Below are 25335 nucleotides of genomic sequence, written 5' to 3'. Positions count from 1 at the left end.
GATGCGTTGCTTTTGGAGACCTTCTAAGCATACTTCATTTTGTAAGAAAGGTTCTGTTAAAGTGATTTGTTGATTCCACAGGTCTAGCAATAGTCAATAGCCTAAATGGGGCTTATGAAATTTCACTGTGCCAAAGTTCAATTTGGATAATCTATTTTATGATTTAACAAGGGGAGGTGATCACTTAAATTGGTTCGTTCAGGTTGGTTTAGACGGTTTTCTTTCCTTAATAAATGAAATCATAATTTGAAAAATGCCATTAGTATTTACTTAGGATATCTCTATTGAAATATTGAAAATTGTTTAATGATCTGAAACATGCAATTGTCACAAAAGAAAAGCAAAAACCAAACACTTTTTCACAGCATTATATTCCAACTAGTATTTAAAAAAACACCTGAGCAGATATACAGGGCCTGGAATAATAGCAAAAAGCCCAGCATCATTTTTTTTTTTTTTTTCCAGTTTAAAATGTGAACATATATAGGAGAAATTATGGTATACTTAAAAACCAAACACGAATAACACAAGCATCTTTAAATTAAAAAGCATGCCTTTTTATTTTCCAACACTTTGAAGGTTGAGTTGTTTTTGGCTCTACGCAGGTAAGCCCACCTTACATGCTGCTTTGTTCAGAGGAGAGAGACACTGCACAAGGCACTTTAATTTCTGCCACTCTCTCAGCCTCAAGGCAGCACAGAGGACATCATTCCACTGAGGCTACTATATATACACTGAGGCTAATATGAACCACACAAGGCTGTACAGCTTTACTTTTGGTACATTCAGACTTTAAATAGAATCATATATTCATCACACATCCCACATTGGTAAAAATCATACTAGCAAGATATTTGTACAAATCTGCTTAAATTGACAAGAATGCAGAATTTTCTAAATGAAAAAAAGACACGCAATGATCCAAGCGAAGGGTGACAGTCATCAAGGACAATCACAGGAACAGAGCACGATGAAAATGAGGTCCAAATCAGCCACATCCTGGCATCATACCAGACTGTGGGAAGATCTTTTCTTATTGTGTGAGGTCTGTTGGAGAAAACACCTTCCTCTGAGAGAATGCATTGTTATACTCACTATTGGTAACTATCCCTTTGTTAAGGCCTGCAAGATAAAAGGTAACTAAGAAACCAGTCTCTTGTTTCTCAGTAAATTACGGTTTCACTTGATGTATAATATCAAATTCCTTCCTTAAATCTGGAACCAGAATTTTAAGTAGTGCATTATGATTTTGTGAAAGAATCACTAGTCAAGAAAAAAAAGTGTGAAACAAGCAAAACACTGTAGCACGTAAAGTGAAAATGCGGCTGTACATCATTGCGCAGTGGGAAGGGTGTGACATGACAGCAACATGGCAAATAACAGCAGAGAAAATGTGGCGTTCAGCTCCTGCGGGACTTCGAGTGCTGGATGAGCCACTGAAGTGTGATGTCTGCAATTATAGAAAGACACAAGTTCAGTTTTAGAAGCAGGATTTGAAATGTTTTATAATAAAAAAAAAAAATTAAAATATTAATGTTCAAACATCCTAGTTTAGAGCTAGACAAACTAAAAGAACTGGCATTTTCATTGTTTTGAAAAAACTTGACTTTAGAGCTACACCTCTGAAGCAGAAATGCACCATCATATATGGATCACGGAGTGTTGTCTGGAACCCCAGAGCACAACTTCTGGTTAAAAACATCTTATTTCCCTGACAACAAAAGATCTTTCCATTGGAATATGTTGAATGGATGTGTGCCGCCTTAGTGGGAATGCACAAAAGGGTGGAGTGGGCACACTCACTTTCACTCCAGGAAAAGCGGGAACACTTTGTGAAGGTGAACAGGTGAAGAAGGATTTCTCCTCACTCACCTGGCGTGAAACATTTTCTTTAACACAAAACATGTTTAACACCACAATTACGAAACAATTAGAATCTTGTTTGGACCAAAGACATGCCTGTTAGGTTAATTGGTCTCTCTAAATTGCCCTTAGGTGCAATTAAAGTTGTCAGTAATCGAGATATGTATGTTTTTTTTTTTAATCTAATCTAAAAAGAGAAAAGCAGATTACCTAGTAAAAATCCTTGCAGTTACATGTAGAACAGGGCAACTCCATAAATAAAGTTCCAACTGAATTTTGAATCAGCAAACCTTCAGCTGCATGGTTACATTAAACTAATGTTCTAATTAGTCATACAAATCTCGATTCCAATAAAAAGCAAAAATAATAATAAAGGTTGGGTAACACTGACAGACACTCCAACTTATTGACTGAGTTCAATGAGGTGAAATTAACTTTAGTGATCTTTTTGGTTTGTTTTTCTTTTGACCAAAGAGCCCAAAAATATGTTTATCATTTACACATTTAGCAAAACAGACCTCTTTCTTGTCCTGCATTTGTCTTAACTTCTCACACTGTTCCCAAATGTTTTTGTCTTAATACTTTTAATACAGTGGTTTAAAATGTACATTTGAAGCAAGTGTTTCTGTGTGCTTTTGTTTTGCAATTTCTAGTTGCACTTGAAGAGGGAACATATCTGCTCTGCTAGTCACCACCTACACTATAATCTAGAGAATGGGAGGCACACCTATATGCAAGGTATCATTTCCATAGTGTCATCATTGCCCTTTGTGGTTATACACTGACAAACCCCTCTGACTATTGTTGAGAGCTACGTGAATGCTCGTCATTAGAAATATAACATCCTGAAGTAGGTGTTCGTATCGCAGCAGTCTGTGTGGTTATATTATGTCAATGTGAAACACAAAAAAAGTTGGGTTTAAAATCTGTGGTCGCACAACATGACGTTTGAATAATTTAGCAGGGTGACTTTACCTTTTCATAACCAATCCATGAACTGCTGTCACCAATTCTTGTGCAGTAATTGAGAGGCAAACACTACTGGGGTTACCACTGATGAAATTAAGCTGTCACTGTCCAAAGATTACTGGACCACAAACCACTCGAGTCAGACAATATGATTGCTACTGAAAGGTTTTTAAATGAGAGGATCACCAGTGGGAATTAAACAGAAATTAGCAAAAAATTAAAAAATAAATAAAAACACACATATATACATAGTTAAATAGAACCCAAATGCAGAGACCAGACAGAATGAGATAAACTCCCTCAACAAAGCAAAACAAGAGCAAACTCAGAAAATGAAAATAAACAGGAACAAAGCATCAGATAAAAGAAATACCAAAATAACAGGATGAGGAAGGAAATCAAGATCCCCCATGTGCTTGGCCTAACAAAGGCCTATGACATTTCTGTCCATCACCTTAAGCTCAATCTAAGGGAATGGCTTCATATAGCAGAGGGACGCTGGCTGGGGCTGAGTCTGAGTCAACTGGAACGCTACGCAGCTTATTTGAGTTTACTTTTCAAAGCCAGCAACATTGAGCACATGATTCCAGGTCTGATTGTTTTGGCATGTAACAAGCTAAAAAGTACTGGGAGAAAACCGTGTAGAGGGTGTTTGCAATGACCTCACAAAAAGTACCTTCCAGCCATCTTGGAGAATAAACAACAAGCATAACTATGGCAACATATTCAGAAATAATAAATTTAAACAGTTGAAGTTTTGAAAATAGGCAGCCAGCTCACATTGTTGTTGTAAAGGTAGACTTAGACCTAGATTTAGTGCAAGCACTGGCCAGAGATATCTTGAAAACAATAAACCACTTTTCCTTCAGGAAATACAACAGCTAAGTTAAGAGACTTACCACCTAAAAGACATCACCGACCCCCTCCTGGACCCCCTGCAGTTTGCCTACAGAGCCAACAGGTCTGTAGATGATGCAGTCAACCTAGCCCTACACTTCATCCTCCGGCACCTGGACTCCACAGGAACCTATGCCAGGATCCTGTTTGTGGATTTCAGCTCTGCCTTCAACACCATCGTCCCAGCTCTGCTCCAGGAGAAGCTCTCCCAGCTGAGTGTGCCCGACTCCACCTGTAGGTGGATAACTGACTTCCTGTCTGACAGGAAGCAGCGCGTGAGGCTGGGGAAGCACGTCTCTGACTCCCTGACCATCAGCACCGGTTCCCCCCAAGGCTGTGTTCTCTCTCCTCTGCTCTTCTCCCTGTACACCAACAGCTGCACCTCCAGTCACCAGTCTGTCAAGCTTCTGAAGTTTGCGGATGACACCACCCTGATCAGACTCATCTCTGATGGTGACGAGTCCGCGTACAGATGGGAGGTGGACCATCTGTTGGACTGGTGCAGCCAGAACAACCTTGAGCTCAACGCTCTAAAGTTAGTGGAGATGGTTGTGGACTTCAGGCAGAACCCAGCCCCACCTGCCCCCATCACCCTCTGTGACTCCACAATTGACACTGTGGAATCTTTCCGCTTCCTGGGAACCATCATCTCCCAGGATCTCAAGTGGGAGCCAAACATCAGCTCCCTCATCAAGAAAGCCCAGCAGAGGAAGTTCTTCCTGCGGCAGCTGAAGAAATTCAACCTGCCAAAGACTATGATGGTGCACTTCTACACAGCCATCATTGAGTCCATCCTCACCTCCTCCATCACCATCTGGTACGCCGCTGCTACAGCCAAGGATAAGGGCAGGCTGCAGCGTGTCATTCGGTCTGCTGAGAAGGTGATTGGCTGCAGTCTACTGTCGCTCCAGGAACTGTACACCTCCAGGACCCTGAAGCGGGCAGGGAAGATTCTGGCTGATCCCTCCCACCCCGGTCACAGACTCTTTGAAACTCTCCCCTCTGGCAGGAGGCTGCGGTCCATCCGGACCAAAACCTCACGCCACAAGAACAGTTTTTTCCCATCTGCCACCAGCCTTGTTAACAAAGCCCGGAACCACACTGACACTATCTTGCCATTAGTACCAGATGTAAAAGGGAACACAACTAGATATACTAAGGGAGATGATTAAAGGAGACCTTAATCTACTGTAGCCTGAACCAATGGAACATGCTAACCTTAGCTTGCTATTGCTACCACAAACACAGCTAAATATTGTGATTTCCGATTTGCAGAAAATGCCCAAATGCAACAATTCCCCTAGACATTTCATGTTTTAATTTGACTGTGTCCTTGTCAGCCTGAGCTGCACCAAAGATTATAAGGAAAAGTTTCACAGAAACCATAAATCTGCATTTCCACCACTTCTGAATCATTTGCACCTACTTTTCATTTTAGACATTTATTATTGCATTTGTTCATGACATCATATTTGTTGCAAGAAATTTCATATCAATGTTTTGGAAAAACATTGGGCTGCACGGTGGCGCAGTTGGTAGCACTGTTGCCTTGCAGCAACAAGGTCCTGGGTTTGATTCCTGGCCGAGGGTCTTTCTGCATGGAGTTTGCATGTTCTCCCCGTGCATACGTGGGTTCTCACCGGGTACTCCGGCTTCCTCCCACAGTCCAAAGACATGCCTGTTAGGTTAATTGGTCACTGTAAATTGCCCTTAGGTGTATGAATGAGTGTGTGTGTGGTTGTTTGTGTGGTGCCCTGCGATGGACTGGCGACCTGTCCAGGGTGCACCCTGCCTCTCGCCCATAGACTGCTGGAGATAGGCACCAGCTCCTCCGCGACCCACTATGGAATAAATGGTAGAAAATGACTGACTGACTGACTGACTAGAATCTTGTTTTTAAGGGAAAGGATGAAGATACAACACAGGTCATGTCTCTGCAACGACGGATCGCGCTACCAGTCAGCAGCCGGACCATCAAGCTCAAGGAGCATTGTTTGTAAGCATAAGGTTTCTCAGGTCAGAAAATGTGTCCAAACATCCCTCCTGCATGTTTACCCCCGATAATAAGCTGCACTTATTAAGTTGGCTCAGTGTCTGAGCCAAATGAATAACAGATTCTATATCAGTGCTTTTATTCCCCTCCATCCACCACAACTGCAGCCTTTGCTTGATATGACGTTTTTAGCCAAATGAACATGTGCTTGAAAAACTAACAGGAGACTTTTAAAATCGAAGAGTGTAAACTGTATCCTCACAGTAACGTTTTGAAAATACATCACAGTAATGCCGCTAAAGCATCACAAACAAAAAGCAAACCTATTATATGAAGAAAAATTAGATTTTCAGCTGCATCCAGATACAACTGTAATGTTCTACACCATCACTGCATACCTCACGGAAATAAAATATCCTATTGTTAATTGGTGAAAAAAAATGGGAGTGAAAATACCGGTCAGAACTGGAGCACATACTATGTCGTTTCTGCAAATTACAGTGAATTAAATTAGGTTTTTTTTGTTTTGTTTTTTTTACTTTTTCAATACACCCATTTGAGGCATATATTAATTACAAAAAATAAGTTATTAATGGGTTATTAACAACTACCGTATTTTCCGCACTATAAGGCGCACCGGATTATAAGGCGCATAGAATAGAAGCTACTGCAGTCAAACGTTTGACTGGGGTTGCGTTATACATCCACTAGATGGAGCTGTGCTAAAGAGAATGTCAACAGATAAGTCAGTCTGTCAAACTTTATTAATACACTACAAACCAGTGTTCTGATAACTCCATTCACTCTCATGGTAAGGTCTCCTCTACATAGAAATCTATTGAATAGAGCCAACCGCACGTTAGGAATGCATTGGAGTCTATGAAGTTGAAATCAAACGTTAGTTAAAACGTGAAAGGGAACTTTTCCCTGATTCAGTAAACACGTAAAAGAAACAGTTTGATGCACTAAATCAAACGTTAGTACTGTTAACCTTTCCTGTTTCTGTCCCCTGACCGTAGTCTGATGACACTGGGGAGACGCTTTCTCCAGGGCCGAAGTTACTAGTTTCCTCGGGGTTAACTCCCTCACTCATACGTTGCTGAGTTGAGCATGAAGAAACAGCATCAAAACACTGAGTTGTTGACGAGATTCGGGGTTCTTTTTAATGACTTTGCAGCACGTAAAAACACAGGGCTTACAGACTCATACACCGCTGCTCCGGTCGCCGTCTCTACCCACCCCACACACACAATAATACCGACGTCACTCCTTCACTCTTGATTCTCAGCTACGGCGGCACACAGCGCCACCTCTGTCCGGAGGAATAATGTCAACATCTTCCATACACACACACGAAACATACACCCCACACACTGAGCTTCTAATCACATATAGTTCAGGCAATTCCTGCAACAGTACATTCAAACGTTATACACACACAAGTGGTGTTGGACTAGGAGTAAGCACAGTACAGGTGTTTACCGCTATTACTTCGGCGACACCCCTGACTACGGTAGCCATAATGCTGCAAGTGGTGCGGCTTTGTAGTTTACCAGTCGTACTGAAACATTTTGACAGAGCGCCGTGTACAACCAGTATGGATCAACCAATTAACCAATTGATCCATATATAAGGCGCTCTGGATTACAAGGCGCACTGTCATTTTTTGAAAAAATTAAAGGTTTTTAAGTGCGCCTTATAGTGCGGAAAATACGGTAATATATAATACTGAATACCACAGCAAAACCTTTGGATTGTAAATGCTTAACCAAACTACAAAAAGACTGTTAAAGAAGTAGGATCCTCTCAAGGGTTCGAAAGAAAGGGTGAATTTACCCATCTTGTTGTTTTGACACGGTGTCAAGTTATTAATCCAAATGACTAAATCCAGAAATGCAGCAAATTTACCAAACTAATGCTGCCAGTGCATTTCTCAATCAAATAAAATTTTAAAAGATGAAGTAATGCACATATTTAGAAAAATACCTAAATGAAATTTAAGACCAATTATGAAAAATCTGAAAACGTTTAGGACTATTTCTAGACCTAAACTAAGATTAAACTAAATTAAAGAGTTCAATAAAATTTTAATATCATGCAGAAAGCCAAATGTTAGCTTCAATTACAGGTACATACTACAGTAAATGCTGAATACCTACAAGTATTTTATGCCTTAATTTTGTCTGCTTAAATGGAACGACGCTATGAAAAATAACTTGCCAATGTTGTCTTTCTCTTTGCAGGAAATGGAGTAGCAGCATATCTCTCTGTCCTGAATAGCGGCTAGATTCCTGCAAATGGATACAGGGTGTGAACAAATATAACAACCTTGCATTCAAACTAATCCTCTCCCTTATTCATCCATTGTCTGGGAGATACGTACATACTGTACATTTAATTTGACACTAGATGGAGCCAGTAATGCACAGGATAACGACTGCAGTTTAAAATGAAAATATATGGATGAGGAACTTAGGCTCTGGTCTGTAGGACTAAAATGTTTAAAATGTTGCAGGACAACAACTCTAAAATATTAAACACAAATACCATCATATTCGTAAGAGCCAATTAACCACTTTTATCTGCTATAAGGTCTGCAGGACTCTGTTTTCAGCTGTATCACTTTCAGGATTTAAATTATCTTTTTTTTACATCACTCATACTCACATTTTCTCAATAAGTTGCTTTTCATCTAAAGCGTCGGGGAGATCCCTTTTGTTGCCAAGTACCAAAACCTAAACACAGAAAAGAAAACATTACTACCGCAGAGTAAAACTGCAGGGATTCATTTAAAGAAAGCCACAAAGTTTTCCGTGACTGGTACTGAAATTACACAGAACGGCAGAATTGCATGCAGGGAAACACTTACAGGAATTCCTTGCAGCTGAGGTTTGTCTAACAAGTTATGAAGTTCATTCCTGGAGGCCTCCACCTTTTCTCGATCTGCAGCGTCAACCATGTACCTTCAAATTTACAGATGTGAAAAAACTTATTTAGTCATCATTGACAAGAAAGTGACAGTTTGGTCTCATTAAAACTGTCCCTTATTTGAATAGAAACAGTGAAATCGTTTGGATACTTACACAATTGCATTAACTCCCCGACAGTACCTCTCCCACATGCTTCTGAACCTGGGCTGCCCTCCTATGTCCCAGATCTGCAGAAATAACAGCTAAGTCATTCAATATTTAAAAAAAAAACAAATCTGTTTTAAATTTTTTTAAAAAACTTTTAAAATTTTGCCACAGTGATGCACCAATAACAGCAGACAAAATAAAGCTGAACCTTGATGGTGACATTTCCTTTAGTGACCTTCCTCATGTTGAAGCCGACTGTAGGGATCATGTCTTCGCTGAAATGACCAGACTGGGAAGACACAAAGGTGAAATTAAGTCCGTTCTTCATGCATGCCAACACATCTCCACAAATCTTTATTGAACCCGGTTTGGTCGTTTTTGAGCTATTCTATCAAATGAAACAAGATAAATATCAAGAACTGTACATGAACCTTAACTTTGGTGGAGGGATAAAAAAATAAAAAAAACAGTAAACAACAAAGTTAAATGTGCGTTTACTGGAAAAGTATTGAGGTGCATCACAATAAATTAGAATATGATTGAAAACGTAACTTATTTAAGTACTTAATTTACAAATTGAAACTCATTTCAGATAAATGGATTACACACAGTGATATATTTCAAGTTTGTGTTTGAGTTAACTGATGATTATGGTTTACAGATAATGAAACCCAAAAATGTTTCTTAGAAATTTAGAATATTACATACGACTTATAAAAGAAGGATTTCTAATACAGAAATGTCAGTGTACCAAAAAATATGCCCATGTATTGTACAGTATATGCACTCAGTACTTGGTCTGGGTTCCCTTTGAATAAATGTACTGCATCAATGCAGGGTGACATGAAGGTGATCAGTCTGTGGCTCTGCTGTCTTTCATCTTCCTTTTGACAGTAATCCACAGATTCTCAATGGGGTTTATTGGCTTAACAAATTAATGAAACAGTCGCTTAGTCCACGCCTCGTCAATCTCTGCCAAACTATTGAATGGATTTGCTTCACAATCTTCTCAGGGCTACAGTATTTACTTTTGCTTGTACGCATCTTTCAAATGCACATTTACCTTCCACATAACTTTCCGCTTACCGTATTTTCCGCACTATAAGGCGAACTTAAAAACCATTAATTTTCTCAAAAAATGACAGTGCGCCTTGTAATCCAGAGCGCCTTATATATGGATCAATTGGTTAATTGGTTGATCCATACTGGTTGTACACGGCGCTCTGTCAAAATGTTTCAGTACGATTGGTAAACTACAAAGCCGCACCGCTTGCAGCATTACGGCTACCGTAGTCAGGGGTGTCGCCGAAGTAATAGCGGTAAACACCTGTACTGTGCTTACTCCTAGTCCAACACCACTTGTGTGTGTATAACGACCCCAAAATTGCACCTTTCAAGAGACACGCTTACGATGCTGAGTTCAAACTCAAGGCTGTCAGCTACACAGTCGAACATGGGAATAGAGCAGCAGCGAGAGAATTCAACAGTTAACGCTACTATATTGTGAATGTACTAACGTTTGATTTAGTGCATCAAACTGTTTCTTTTACATGTTTACTGAATCAGGGAAAAGTTCCCTTTCACGTTTTAACTAACGTTTGATTTCAACTTCAACTTCATAGATTCCAATGCATTCCTAACGTGCGGTTGGCTCTATTCAATAGATTTCTATGTAGAGGAGACCTTACCATGAGAGTGAATGGAGTTATCAGAACGCTGGTTTGTAGTGTATTAATAAAGTTTGACTGACTGACTTATCTGACTGTTTTGTTGACATTCTCTTTAGCACAGCTCCATCTAGTGGATGCATAACGCAACCCCAGTCAAACGTTTGACTGCAGTAGCTTCTATTCTATGCGCCTTATAATCCGGTGCGCCCTATATATGAAAAAAGTTCTAAAATAGGCCATTCATTGAAGGTGCGCCTTATAATCCGGTGCGCCTTATAGTGCGGAAAATATGTATATATACCTGGATATAACACTCTGAAAAGCTAGCTCCTTTAGCAGTGACCTTTTGTGGCTTACCCTGCTTGTGAAGGTTGTAAAGGGCTGTGCGCTGGAGAACAGTCAAGTAAGCCCCATGATCATGTCACAACATTTCCACGTTAAAAATCCTGAGAGATCTGATGTGTGTATAAAGTGTTACTTAATTTTTTTTAGCATTGTACAACTTCTAAAAACTTGAAATGGCGCTTTGCAAATGACAACCTATTTAGTTAGCATAACAAACTCATTAAACCAGAGTTAAGCCGAGGGTTACTATTTGTCTTTAAAATTACATCAAGTCATAAATGTTTCTAAAGAGGGCCTTTACTGCAGGGTAGTAAAAAGATTAAATGTTGTAGGAAGATTTTATGAAACTTTATCTGCAACATGTGTCAACACATCCTGTTGAAAAACAAGATGTGTTGACAAAAACAGCTTTTGTAAGAACAGAAAACTGTTCCCCTGAATTTCTAGATTTACACACAGGCACAAACAAATCTGATCGTGAACTACTTTATCATGCTCTAACTTTTGCGACTCCTTAAAATGTAAACCCACACTGCATGCACCACTCTGATACACGCAGAGCTCACAGCACATGACTTGCTGGAGTCACCTGATGGGGCTAAGTGGAAATGAGTGCAGCAGTCTTATGACAGAGGGGGAACCACCCCCACCACAGCCATTCATGAAGTCAAAACTATGCGTCATTGGCTGCATGAGCTGTTTTTTTAAAAGCCGTTAGTAAAAGGAGGGAGTAAACTCACGTTCGACCGCCTAGTCCAACTTTTCACTGCAATCTGTACTGTACAATATAAACTGGGAATTTATTTATGCATTGGTGTCCCCTTATGCTTCTTAAGACGGTTTGTGTAGCAAACATTCTTTGTTCCTTATTTGAAACAGTTTTTTGTGTGCATCTAAAATCTACAATAAATGTTTTTCAGTAGCAACTAATAAATTACAGTTAATCTTACCATTAAATATCTGAATGAATTACAAGAAAGGTTCCTCAAGTTTATTTTCAAATGCCTTATTTTTTCTAAAAGCTTAAAACAAAGATTTAAAAAAAAGGTTGACAATGACTATTTGCCATTTTCAATAGAAAAACAAGGTTCATTAATTCTGGAAAAATTCTGAAGAAATCTTGATGGTGCCTGTCACTTGGTTCATGCTGCCCAGCACATAAATAATGTTTTGTTGCCGAGTTAGATCCAAAATGTAACAGCTTGGCAGCCTGTAAAGAATCTGGAACCAATGTTTGTTACACTAAATTAAAAAGAACAAGACTTTTATTTGGGTAATGCTAACATGAGCTAGCATTAGCATGTTGCTATTGAGAGCAAACTATTATTCTAAAGTTAATCATACTCACATTAGCTGCTATGGCTTTTATAACCTCACAAGCTACTAATACAATGCTAGCCAACAGTAGCTTAAACTATGTCATTACAACAGGAGCTTAAATGCAATCGTTTGCTAAAATATAAACATCAGCATGTTAGCTTTCAAATGTTACATGTTACGTTGATACTATGTTTAGACTTTTACCTTCAGGTCAGAGCTACAGATCTCTATTTGCAAAATCCAGCCACCACAGAAACAGTTTCTTCCCCCAGGCTGACTCTCTGATGAACTCAATGAATACCTTACAGCCTGAGTAGTCAGCTACTTTGCTGTGAAACAAAATATACATATTTGCACTACCACAACCTGCCTTTCTTTTTTTATATATATAAAAAACAAAATTGGCTGTACATAGATACAGTTCCTTTTATCTTTTATTTTATTTCCTCTTATGTTTATATATTTATACTTAATGTCAGTATGCTGTGAGCAAAATAATCTAAAGTCAAATTCCTTGTTTGACCAGATCTTGGCCAATAAAGCTGATTCTAATAATGCCAGCATTTGCTAATATGCTAAGATTACCTCAAATTCTACTAACAGCATGCTAGCTAGCAGCTGGTAACACTAGCTGCCTTGTACTATGGATGTACTGTAACTAAAGTGATTTAATTTCCTGATTATGTCAGCAGAACTGAAGATGAGTTACAACTGGTTAGGAAAAAATGTATTTAACTTAATTAACCCACATTGGCATGGCTTCAGAAAGTACAGGGCAGAAAAGACAAATAAAATCAGACAAAAAACATTTCCACGGATGATTTTAGCAGAGAAGATGCATAGAAACGTGTAGTTGTCCTAAGCCTGGGTGCAGCCGGTTTGTTAACTTTGTCGGATACTATTTATACACTAGACATATCAACTACCTTAGGATTAGATATTTTTTACGAACTATGATTTCAAATGTTTAAATGTACAACATAAAGACCTGAAATGAAATCATTTTGAATGTACATATAAAGTGTAGACCCATGATAAACATAAATATCCCTTAAGGGTGGGGGGCATGACAATATTTGATCGTGAAAGCGTAGAACTCACAATCAACCAAAGCAGAGAGATCGTGATGTTTTATGTAGCAAGACTGCGCTTTAGCTGACCGTTTGTGTTGTTTTTGGCTTTTTGAATTAAAATACAGTGTTTAAGATTTGCCAATTTGCACAGGTTAATTCAGGTTAATTATGTTGCTTGAATGCTTTGTTGTATGTTTTGTTTTTTACTTAGGGATACTCTTGTAATTGTGATTAGGGCTAAATGATAATAGGAAAACATGACAATGCAAAAATTAGATTACTTCCTCGCTACTCTCTTTTCCGTCATCACAGCGTAAAATCAGTCTGCCTGTGCTTCAAGATCTTGATCACTAAGATCTACATCAGGCGTGGGCATAAAGAAGAGTAGAACTCCATCAGTGGCCAAATATATTATTGGCCCTTGATGGCCAATAAACATTTTGTTTTTACAGTATAATCACAAAACAAAACTCCTGCACTGCGATGATTATCCGTCTTTTTTTTATCCACCTAAATCTGTTTTGGGTTGCACAGGGGGTAGTGAGATTACCAGATAAGAGGCAGTTTATCCTAGGACCAGCACAAACATGCAAGACAGACACCCATGCATAAATACATGCAATTAATTAGCAATTAATGAACAATTAATCAAACATGCATGCTTTTTAGAGTGTAGCAAGACCTTGACCGGGATTTTAACCCAACATTTTAGGGCAAAGGTGAGAGCGTTGCAATTAGGCATCAGTGCAAAGCATCAAGCTACTGTGCAGCCTACTGGACTGATAAGAACCACAGTTCTCAGCCGGAGCATCACTAAAAGCAGAGGTATCTGGGCTGCCGTTAGTGCTTATAACATAAACAGATTAAATGTGATGTAGGGACGATAAGCACTTACATCCAAAAGCACGAGTTGTTAAAAAAAATTATAACAGGTAACAACTGAGAATACAAAATTAAAGTGACCCTGAACAAGGAAATCTGTCTCATTGGTAAAACTGGGCCGATATTAATAACAAATGTTTGTACATGTTTTGGGAGGGGGAGAGTGTTGGCAATGTGGTATTTGTTAGGGCATGTGACAGTGATGGTGATGCAACGCAGGATTGTGAATTATTTCACTGAAGCCGAGAACCAATGTCAGCTGCGTGAGTTTTTTATATACAAAAAAATATACATATCGTAAATATCAATATCGGCCCAAATTTTCATATCGGTGCATCCCTACTAATTACATTATATTTCTCTGGATTTTGTTTAAAAAACTGTAGCAACATGTTCACCAAATGACTAAACAGTTTAATGGAATACAAGGTCGGTTCAGGGCTGATGAGAAATCAGAGTTTCCCCACTAACAATGTCAAATTAAGGAGGATTGTTGTTTTAATTTCCCCAAATTAAAACTTGTAAATTTCAACTTCTGAGCAGAAATGCAGCAAACAGTTAAACATCGGTTCAACCAATCATGCAGCTCCATGGATAAGACTGCTTTTGCTCTTGTTTGGTTTTTAAGTCATACCATGACAAACAGAAAAAGTCCTAACCCTTGTAACTACTGTTTTAAAATAAAGGTTGATGTGGAGGTAACTTAGGACACTTGTGTTTTTTTTTTTACTAATGAGGTAATTGTTATTAAAGGTTAGAAAGTCCCTGGATTGGACAATATTAACTATCACAAAAGCAGCAACCAGTATTTGAGAAATGTGCAAAAGTTGCATAACAAAGGCTTCCTTAAACATGCAATAGAAAACTGTAACTAAAGTACATAGCTTAAAATCCTTTCCATTTTCCTTTACTTTAGCCCTGTTAATATTTACAGTTATTTACAAACTGAATCCATATTGGCATAAACAATAAATGACAAGATGCCATATTTTTCAGATTTGTCCACTTAATGGAGACTCATTCAATTGTGACTTTTACTTGATTTACTGTTTTGGTGTAAACGCCATCCTCATGTTTTTGCTGACCTTTTACAACAGTAACACCAACTCTACAAGTTAGTGTGATCCATCCTGCTTGTCTGCACTTCTTGCAACAGTCGACATGTTTTTGTCAACTTCCTGGTGATAGAAAATCTGTAACAGCTCTGTGAATTTCCCACATTTTAAGGTGACAAAAACCACAAGCGACTGTGTTGTTTTGGGAGTGGAGTGTGGGTTAGCATGTACACTCATAACACAGTTAACAAGAAGCCGAAAAGCAACAAACTAGTTAGCTGACGTGTTGACAAAACACCTACAGTGCGACTTTAACCGTAGGTGTGTTTTTACAGATCCCGCACAGCCAGCACAACGAAAAATCACCACGTTTCAGTTAGTCCGTGCCCATACTAGGTGCCTAATATCCCTTTAATAACGCTAAGGGTGTTAGCATTAACCTTGCAAAAGTAGCTAGTATTAATAGCCGCTGAGGACTTACAGCGATCACGTTTACAAATGTTGTTTTCCCAGAGTACTGCAGGCCGACTAGCGTCAGCTCCATCTCTTCCTTCCAAAACAGGGACCTGAACCAGTCCAAAAGCCGATTTATTAGGGCCAGCATCTTGTTGTCGCCGATCACGCTCCCCTGTGGTGGTTTTCTTTCTCTCCCTCCCTGTCAGATGTGGCGTTTTCCAGCAGCAGGCAGCAGCGGAGAAAGGAAGGGAAGTGGGACACACAGACAGTGGTCATATGATCGATCAGCCAACACTGCTCAGCAGCGCTTCTGCTGGTAGCTGGAGGAACTACATTCACTGTCATCTGGGACGCTTGCACGGATTGGATTTTTATTTACAAGGAAATAAGTTACAAAAAGATTAATAAACGCTACAAGTGTATCCCAGTAAATTGCAATACCTGTATATAATGAAATATTTATAATGAAAATATACATAAATATTTTATTATTCCACTCAGGTTTTAAATGAAGCTCATATATTGTATAAACTTATCACAGAGTAATATTTCAAGCTTTTATTTGGATCATTATGGCTTATAGCAATTGAACGCAGAAAATAAACTTTCTCAGAAAGTTTAAATATTACATAAGACTTGATATGTTATGTGTTATGACCATGTGCCTGCACAATCATGTAACAGGCACATAGCTGTGTGTAGTAGAAAAAGCTAAACATGCAACATGGATGACCAAAGAATATAAAAATACCAGTCATTCAGTCAGTCAGTCCCTATAGGACAGGAACATTGCCTTTAAGTAAAAAGGCAATGGAAGGTTTTATCAATTCTTCTGTTTTATTCAAAATTTGCTTTGGATTTCCACAACCCAGTTACATTAATAGTACAAAGGATATTCATTGTTTAACTCTCTTATGCAGCTAAGCTGAAAACTATCTACTTTATTTATTTTAACATGGGCAAACTATTTGTATTCTTTTTCAGTATGTATGGAAATATCTAAATTGATTTCAATAAAAATATAAGGAAATATATTTGTAATTTATTTTAGAACAAAAATATCATAAATGATGGGTTTTTATTCAACAAAAGGTTTTTATTTACAGAAATGCATCTCAAAAGGATTCACTACACAAAGAATTATGTCTTTTAACTATTTTTTTCACAGCCAATGGAAACCCTAAATTCTGTTTTGATATAACATGAATGTTGGCCTACATAATACAGATTGCTGAATTGACCGTTGTCCGTTGTCTGGCAAAACGTGATTGTACCTCAAGGAGCACAATGTATAAAGATATGTACTCCAGTGCTTTATCCAAGTATAACAATGGAAAGTTGAGTAGAAGGAAAAAGTGTAATTGAAGAAGATGCACAGCAACAGGGATTATCGCAGTTTATAGAGGATAATGAAGCAGACATCGTTGTTTAGGGGACAGACAGACAGACTGACAGACAACGCGTGGGCTGCAGGTGGTGCTTGGAGAGCCACTACACACAAACATATCCATGATGTGGGCTACAATTGTCCTATTCCTTGTGTTAAGCCATTCCTGAACCAGAGACCACTGCAGAACCTTTTATCTGGGCTAAAGAGAAAAGGATTGTACCTGCTGCTGCTCATTGGTCTAAAGTCCTGTCTTTAGATTAAAATTAGATTTTGCGTTTATTTGGAAATCAAGGTCGCAGAGTTAAGCTCTAAGTGTGAAGTTTCCACAGTCCGTAATTATATGGGTAGAGGTGTCATATCCTGGTTTTGGTCCACTGAGTTTTATCAAGTCCAAAGTCAGCACAGCAGTCTACCCATAAATTCTAGCACACTGTGTGCATCCCTCACCCGAAAAGCTTTATGGAGATGCAGATTTCTTTTTTTTTTTTTTTTTTTGCATCAACATGTTTCCTGCGCACACTGCCAAAAGTGCCAAAAGTGCCTGATTTAATGACCATTGTGCCAATTTTCTCAATTGGCTAGAAAAACTTGTCAGGCCAAAACCCTTCAGAGAATCAATAAGGTACTATCAAGAGAAAGATGAGAGACATCGGAATCAACAGTGTAGATAAGCTAAAGGCCACTATTAAAGCAACTCGGTGTAATTATCTCAGCAGAGCCGAGGGCTGCTCACGTATTGTGTCAAATGAATTTATATAAACACACCAGCAAACAGTATGGTAAAGAGTGGCCAGATGGGATTCTTTAATAATTTCGGGAGGGAAAACCAAAACCAAAAGAAAATTATCAGTTATGTTACTATGCCGAAAGTTGAAATTTGGGATTATTTTTTGTTGTCATAAACTAATAGTCTGTAAAATTGTCTTTTCAAGGACCCATATATCAAAAATCTTTGGTCACTTAATCACTTTTTATTACCTAAATATGTGATTTTGGTGTCATTTGAGGAGACAGCCAGGAGTAATTGGCAAACGTTAAAGAATAAAAGTAAAAGTAAATAGGTGAATTAGTAAATAAATGTTGCAATGCATCCATGCTTGTACTTCCTCTCTTAAATCTATGGATATTCATGGGACAAGAAAAATATACCAGTGTTTGGTTTGTTATTTTCTGGTGTTACAGAAAAACACTCATCATGTACGAAGATATTCTTGAAATATTTATTTTAAAAAACACAAACAAAAATATTTTTGGGCACTGTAATAAATACACAGAAAAAGGGGTTTCCATTTCAATTGATTTGATTACAATTTTCTGATTTTTGAAATTTCTGTACATTTTACATAAAATCTTACTGGTCAGCACTGAGAAAATCTGACCAACATAAATAAAGTACAGTAGACACATACATTTCAGCATATTTTGCAAAATTTATGATTAAAGCTGTGATGATTCATCTGATTGGATTGTTGCATTGATATTATTTCGACTTTTGTCTTTCAAAATGTTTGAAAAAAAATCATATTTCATCATAACAATAAAACAATCTGAAAAACAAATCATTAAAACAATGAATTAAACAATTTTTTGTAATATAGGAACTAGCAGGGCCAGTTTTGTTTTTCATGAGTAGGTTCATTTCACACCTTATCTGTCTAAAAGCTTATGACAGTATTCCCTACCGAAGCAACAAGTTTAATCACAGATGAGTCAAATGAAGGGACTGAACTAGTCCCAAAACCATATTTTAGACATCCATACTAAAACTTGTAAAAACAAGTTTGTTCAAATGGTTTCAAGTGAACACATCTTAACCACAGCCTCCTCCCATTTGAAGCATTTTCAGCCAAAGTTAGATAAAATCAGACTATGCATCTAAATAATTACTATTATTTCAATTCTTATTTACAGTAACAAAACCCAAACATTTCTCCTATTTACAGGGTCTTGCAAAGTATTCATAATACTTAAACTTTTCAACATTTTGTCACCTAACAACCACAAACTTCTATGTAGTTTATTGGGATTTTATAAGATAGACCAATCGTTAAACTCGTGGTGCACTGATCAATCCATCATCCTTAAATGGGAAGAGCATTGAACAACTCCAAACCTACCAAGACATGGGAATACATCTAAACTGTCAGGCTGGACAAGGAGAGCATTAATCACAGAAGCAGCAAAGAAGCCCATGGTAACTCTGAAGCAGCTTTTAGAATAGCCTCGTCAAAGTCTAGACCTAAATCCAATTGAGAATCTGAGGCAAGACTTGAAAATTGCAGATGTAATTGCAACAAAAAGGTGGTTCTACAAAGCATTATATTGGGTGGGCTGAATCCAAATGTGCACCACACTTTTCATGTTTTATTTGTCCTTTCAGTCTGTGATTGTCTGTCACATAAATTTCCAAAATAATACAGTTAAATTTGTGGGTGTAAACTGATGAAATACAAAACTGTTCATTGCAGAGAATGAGCTTATATATAAGTATTCCAGTGATGGTTAGGGCTTATCAGACCAATCACATTATCTCTTTATGAAAGAGTTGAGACCTTTTCCAGGTGCAGCTGGCTCACGCTGCAGCAGTCTTGGAATTTATCCTGAATAATGAACTGGAACCCACTCTCCTCCTTTGAAAGATGGAAGTCACTGGTTTTAGAGCCGACCGCATGGACTGAAACCTTACCTAAGACATAGAGCAAATTTTAGTGAAAGAATACTAGCTTTTCATTAAATTAGCCTGGATAAATATTTACAGATCGTGTTGGTTCTTGCATGAATGGCTCCCTTGGCTAGCCCCCTCCTTCTGCCCCCATAAACCAATCACAATGCAGCGCAGGGCCCCACAAAGTATGCAAAGTAGTATCCCAAAGGGCACCAGCTCTCCATTGAAAGCACATCCATAAAAGCAATAAAAAAACTTGTTTAATGCAACTGACAGATGAGTTATATTTTTTTAATCTGGTGCTTTACACGCCCCCCTTTCTAATGCTGCCCTGGGAACTGCCCATTTGGCGTATATATAAAAATGGCCACAGGGACTGCAGATTAAAGATGATCTTACACATTTCATACATAAATTCAAATAATGGTAAGTTGCAATGTTTTCAGTACAGCGTTATTTTTTATTAATTGTCTATTAAAGCCATTCATCCATGATAGATGGATGTATTCTACCCGGATCTCTGCCCAGTGAGACATGCCAGAGGAGCCTCCAAAGTGAGGAGCAAAGGAAGACTTCTAAACAGAGGCCCGAACCTCTTTAGGTGACCGGGCTGCATCCAGATGATGGAGCTTCTCACCCTGTCTCTAACATTGAGCTCATCCACCTTACAAAAGAAGGGCATTTCAGCCAATTGTATCGTGTTGTTTAGGACTACCTTAAATTAAGTCTGACAGCTATTCATCATGATAAAACTTTTCCCATCCTATGCCTTTATTGCTTTTTCATAATCTCATGTCGGTTTGTAAATTGCTGCTATGTCATTTTACCATAAATTATTTTACTCTTTGCATGCCTATAGACAGAAAACTATTTTCTGTTTGCAAAAATATATGCAGCTGAGTTAAGTTAACATCTTAATCTTGTTTACCTGCAGCATGATTCCTCCGGTTCCTCTTCAGTTTCTTCAAGCAGGTGTAAAAGACAAACACAAAAAGGGTCAGGGAGAGCAAAACAAAGCCGGTGCTCACGATCCATTGGAGGGAGGCATCTTTTTCTTTCTCTGGGGAAAAGTCAAGTTATAGTCAGGTATGATCTCAGACTGACTGATTCATCACACACTGGTATGGGAGAAACATGCAATAAATTACAGGTAACATATTGTCAAAGAAGTGTTGTCATGTTAACATACCAGGTTTTGCACAAACAGAGTCATGAGTTTTGTTTCCTGGAATCCTTTCAGCAAGTCCCTTTACACTGCATCTGTAGATCAAACATTTTGTTCATTGGACTTTAGGCTTTATTATTCTGCACAATTTTGCATTTTTGTTTCATATTGCTCAAATAGAATTATTATTTGCAAACCGATTGAAGCCGGCTGTTGCTATTGTTAAAATAAATGAGAAAAAAATTGATGGCAATAAATGGATACAGTGCAAATGTATTTGAACTGAGATTCTCAGCTGCATTTAAGTCTGAGTTTTGACTAGGCCATCATAACAAATTAATATGCTTTGATCTAAACCATTCCATTGTTGGCATGGCTCTATGTTTCTTCATCCATCTTTCCATTAACTCTGACCAGCTTCTCTATCCCTCCTGAAGAAACCCATCCAACAGCAAGATCCTGCAACCACTGAGTGTTAATTTTTTAAAAACCCATGGCATTTTTGCATGTAGGCATTCAGTCTGTGTCTCATCTAACCTCAGCACTTTCTTCCACATGTTTGCTATCTTCCTCATGAACCCCTTTAAATGTCATTTCCTTGAAGGGTTCAATCTGTATGTGGTCACATATAAATTACATATGTAACAGGATAATGACCCAAAACACACAGCTAAAAACACCCAAGAATGGCTAAGAGGAAAACATTGGACCATTCTGAAGTGGCCTTCTATGAGCCCTGACCTAAATCCTATTGAGCATCTTTGGAAGGAGCTGAAACATGCCGTCTGGAAAAGGCACCCTTCAAACCTGAGACAACTGGAGCAGTTTGCTCATGAGGAGTGGGTCAAAATACCTGCTGAGAGGTGCGGAAGTCTCATTGACATTTATAGGAATCGTTTGATTGCAGTGATTGCCTCAAAAGGTTGTGCAACAAAATATTAAGTTTAGGGTACCATTATTTTTGTCCAGGCCTGTTTCATGAGTTTATCTTTTAAAATAAGTCTGTTGAAGCATGTTTGAAAAGCAATGTCTGACTTTAATTTGTTCATTTTCATAGAATTGTTATTCATTATTACCTTTGTCAGATTCAAGTTATTTCTGTGACCATTGAGGGTTTTTCTGTCATTAACTGAGGGGTACCAACAATTTTGTCCACGTGTGTGTGTGTATATATATATATATTTTTTCTTTTCTTTTTTTTTTTTTTTTTTTGTGGCAGTGATTAGTTCACTGTCATAAATGAAATAATAATAGAAAAATGAAATGGATCTTACTGTGTCCATGGCTTGCAGATGTTGTCTTTTGCATCAAAATAATGATTTCCAGGGCATTTTGGCTTGCATTGGTAAGAATATTTCATAGAACCTGAAATAGATAAATAGATAGATAGATAGATAGATAGATAGATAGATAGATAGATAGATAGATAGATAGATAGATAGATAGATAGATAGATAGATAGATAGATAGATAGATAGATAGATAGATAGATAGATAGATAGATAGATAGATAGATAGATAGATAGATAGATAGATAGATAGATAGATAGATAGATAGATAGATAGATAGATAGATAGATAGATAGATAGATAGATAGATAGATAGATAGATAGATAGATAGATAGATAGATAGATAGATAGATAGATAGATAGATAGATAGATAGATAGATAGATAGATAGATAGATAGATAGATAGATAGATAGATAGATAGATAGATAGATAGATAGATAGATAGATAGATAGATAGATAGATAGATAGATAGATAGATCATCTCTAATATGTCCTAATATATCCAATCTCACCTATCCTCCATGGTTCCTCTCCTGCACTGCACTTGTTCTTCTCGCATTGTGAACAAGCAGAGTCAGAGCACAGGAAATCGGACTGGCATGAACAGTTTCCCCTTGAGGTTTTTGTACACTTCTGAGTAAGCGCTGCAAACAGACACAAATCCAATGAAAAAATGTAGTCATTCAGCTAATATGTTAAGTGAACTGTTACTATCCACGCAAAGTGTTACCTTGGTAGCATGAAGGGCACTTTTCACATCGGTCAAAGCTGTGGTGTTTGTCTGCGTAAGTTCCCTCTTGACAGGGACTGCATTTAGTTTCATGAGTTTCAGAGCAAAATTCCATGACATATGTTCCTTCCAAACAAGCAATAAACAAAGGTTGTCAGCTACAAGAGAAATCATGCTCAGTTCTCAGGACATTGTACAAATAATATGATAATTGGCTGTAACAATACAATAGGCTTACACTAAACTCTGTTTTACTTTTCACAGCTTATTTATGTTTTTCCTGTTTTATTTTTAAGAGCTTACCTGGAGCGCACTTGTCACAGCACCGTCCTTCATGTCCATACTGCATATTTCCACATTCTTTGGTCTGTACTATAGTCCAAGTGTTCAGTGAAAACACTACTAAAAGTGCTCTGGAGAGGCTAAGATGAATCATTGTGATCAGACCTAGTACTTGTGTCTCCGGGGTTTTATTGACGTTCTCTGTGATGTCACTGTCACTTTGGTTTTCTTAGTAAGATGTGGTGTTACAGCTACAGGAAGTGCAAGACCACTCATGACTACTGGGTACTGAAAAACACCACTATCTGAGTATAGGATGAATTCAATATTTTTATTGCCACTTTATTAGGAACACATTTTCAGTATTTCAATATCTCAACAACACAGATAATCATATGGCAGTCACTCAATGCAGTAAGGCATCTAGATGTTGTGAGATAGCTTTATTAAAATGGACGGAAAGACAACAGAGCGAGGAAAAAGCCAACACCTGAAGTTCAGAATGGGGAAGAAAGGAGATTTAAGCGACTTTGGATGCCGCATGGTTGTTGGTGCCAGACAGGCTGGTATGAGTATTTTGGCAATTGCCGACAAGTTGATCAGAGAATTATACAAAAAAAGAAAATTTCCAGCGATAGTGATAGATGTGTGAAAAAAGGACCAGATTGTTACAATAAAGGTTTGTGGAATAAGATCTCTGGACAAAGACCACACCTAACCTGGACTATAATTCACACAGGCTCATCATAAGTGGGCGATGAAAGTTTGGAAAAATGTTGCCTGGTTCAATGAGTCATAATTTCAGCTGCAACATTCAGAGGGTCGGAATTTAGTGTAAACGAAATGAAAGCATGGATCTTTCCCGCATCCATCCCGTATCAATGATTCCGGTGATGTAATGGTGTCGAGTATATTTTCTCTGCCCACTTTGGGTCCTTTAGCCCCAGTTTGAGAATCACAGCCAACTTGAGTACTGCATTGCTTTTAAAAATTAAGGCAGTTCTAAAGGTTTCATTCTAGTACTAGCAAGATGTAATGAATAAAGTGGCCACATTGTGTGGATCAACCTCTAAAACACAAAATGGCACATTCAGTTTTTTTATTTGTTTTGCTGTTTTGGCTTAATTTGTGATTTAACTGGCCAAAATTTACCCTTACAACAAACCAACTTCATATCAGTTGGAGACATTACAGGAGGAGTTACAGAAAGGAGTATTGCTAACTACGGTTATTGTGCTCAGAGTACAACTATTACTAAAGCTTCCTCTGTCTGATCGTCATTGTATTCTACTCCAAGATTGCCTCCAAGTTTTCCTTTTTATCAGGTGATTTTCACTATGAGGAAATGTGTTTTTTATATTCTTTAAAACATTATATTTTAAGGAAATCCTGCAATGGACGATCAGATTTTTTTTCATTCTGCTGGTTTTTTATTAAAAATGTGCAACTGTAAAAAGGAAATGCCCCCGTGGTCTTTTACTTTATTGTATGTCCTCTATGTACATGATTGGTCTTTTTCAAAGATCCCATTAATACATGTTTGTCAGGGTTCGGACTTTTGTTTGCAGTTTTGTGTTTAGTTTACTTTAGTTAGATGTTCTTGTTTGTGGTTTGTATTCATGTTGTTTATTGCCTTCGTTCTCCTAACAGTTTTGGTTTCCTCTCGCCCTTGTTCCCTTGGTGTTGCTTTACTTAGAATGGTTTTCATTATTATTGTTATTTTTAGTTCTGTATCTTCCTTCTAGTTTAGTTTCTATAGTTCTAGTCCTCCCTCCTGTTAGGTCAGCTTTAGTTATTGTTTACATCTTGGTTTGTATTTAAGCCCTCACATCCTCTGCTTCATTTCCCTGTTTGGTTCAGTCAGTGTTTGTTTAGGTTTGTTAACTTTTGTAGTCAGGGTTCACTTATGGGTTCTATTTTGTTAAGTCCTTAGATCTTAGGTTGTTGTTGTTCTTCTGTTTCCTCCAGTTTCTCTGTTTCCTTTAGTTCTTGGTTATTCTAGATTTCTTATGCTTCTTTTGGTTATATTATCTTGGTCTATAGTTTTGCTTAGGTCTGTGTCTCTTTATTGTTAATTAGTCCCTTCGCCCATGTTTTAGTCTATGCATTAGTTTCACCTGTTCCTTCAGCCTCCCTGCCTCCTTGTCACACCTGTTCCCTGTTCCTTTGATTACCCGCCCCTTTGTATTCCCTTAGTATATTAGTTAGT

General features: G+C 37.9%; 2 protein-coding genes across 2 annotated transcripts; both read right to left on the bottom strand.

Moving 5' to 3' along the window:
- Nucleotides 1-535: 535 nt before the first annotated feature.
- Nucleotides 536-15874, bottom strand: arl8ba (ADP-ribosylation factor-like 8Ba). Its single transcript, XM_047348373.1, has 7 exons — nt 15626-15874; nt 9008-9088; nt 8806-8879; nt 8592-8685; nt 8390-8457; nt 7943-8013; nt 536-1450 (listed from the first exon to the last, which is right to left on the bottom strand). The coding sequence occupies exons 1-7, from the start codon at nt 15746-15748 to the stop codon at nt 1401-1403; spliced, it is 561 nt and encodes a 186-aa protein (XP_047204329.1). The 5' UTR covers nt 15749-15874; the 3' UTR covers nt 536-1400.
- Nucleotides 15875-18196: 2322 nt separating this feature from the next.
- Nucleotides 18197-23272, bottom strand: tnfrsf18 (tumor necrosis factor receptor superfamily, member 18). Its single transcript, XM_047348414.1, has 7 exons — nt 23148-23272; nt 22845-22970; nt 22627-22758; nt 22095-22185; nt 20845-20915; nt 20584-20715; nt 18197-19676 (listed from the first exon to the last, which is right to left on the bottom strand). The coding sequence occupies exons 1-7, from the start codon at nt 23191-23193 to the stop codon at nt 19525-19527; spliced, it is 750 nt and encodes a 249-aa protein (XP_047204370.1). The 5' UTR covers nt 23194-23272; the 3' UTR covers nt 18197-19524.
- Nucleotides 23273-25335: the final 2063 nt, after the last annotated feature.

Source organism: Girardinichthys multiradiatus, chromosome 20 (genome assembly GCF_021462225.1).
Source record: "Girardinichthys multiradiatus isolate DD_20200921_A chromosome 20, DD_fGirMul_XY1, whole genome shotgun sequence".
In the NCBI taxonomy this organism is placed as follows: domain Eukaryota; kingdom Metazoa; phylum Chordata; class Actinopteri; order Cyprinodontiformes; family Goodeidae; genus Girardinichthys; species Girardinichthys multiradiatus.
The sequence above is the reverse complement of the archived record's forward strand: the minus strand, read 5'-3'. Positions and strand labels throughout refer to the sequence as shown.

What these genes read in the sequence shown, in the direction of transcription:
- arl8ba (XM_047348373.1), bottom strand. Translation starts at nt 15,748, where the DNA reads ATGCTGGCCCTAATAAATCGGCTTTTGGACTGGTTCAGGTCCCTGTTT. An exon ending in AAGGAAATGTCACCATCAAG is followed by an intron (nt 8,880 to 9,007) that starts GTTCAGCTTTAT and finishes TTATTTCTGCAG; the next exon opens with ATCTGGGACATAGGAGGGCA. An exon ending in CAAAGAGAAAGACAACATTG is followed by an intron (nt 1,451 to 7,942) that starts GCAAGTTATTTT and finishes CTATAATTGCAG; the next exon opens with ACATCACACTTCAGTGGCTC.
- tnfrsf18 (XM_047348414.1), bottom strand. Translation starts at nt 23,193, where the DNA reads ATGCAGTATGGACATGAAGGACGGTGCTGTGACAAGTGCGCTCCAG. An exon ending in ATCTGCAAGCCATGGACACA is followed by an intron (nt 20,916 to 22,094) that starts GTAAGATCCATT and finishes TTTGATCTACAG; the next exon opens with ATGCAGTGTAAAGGGACTTG. An exon ending in CTCTGTTTGTGCAAAACCTG is followed by an intron (nt 20,716 to 20,844) that starts GTATGTTAACAT and finishes ACTTTTCCCCAG; the next exon opens with AGAAAGAAAAAGATGCCTCC.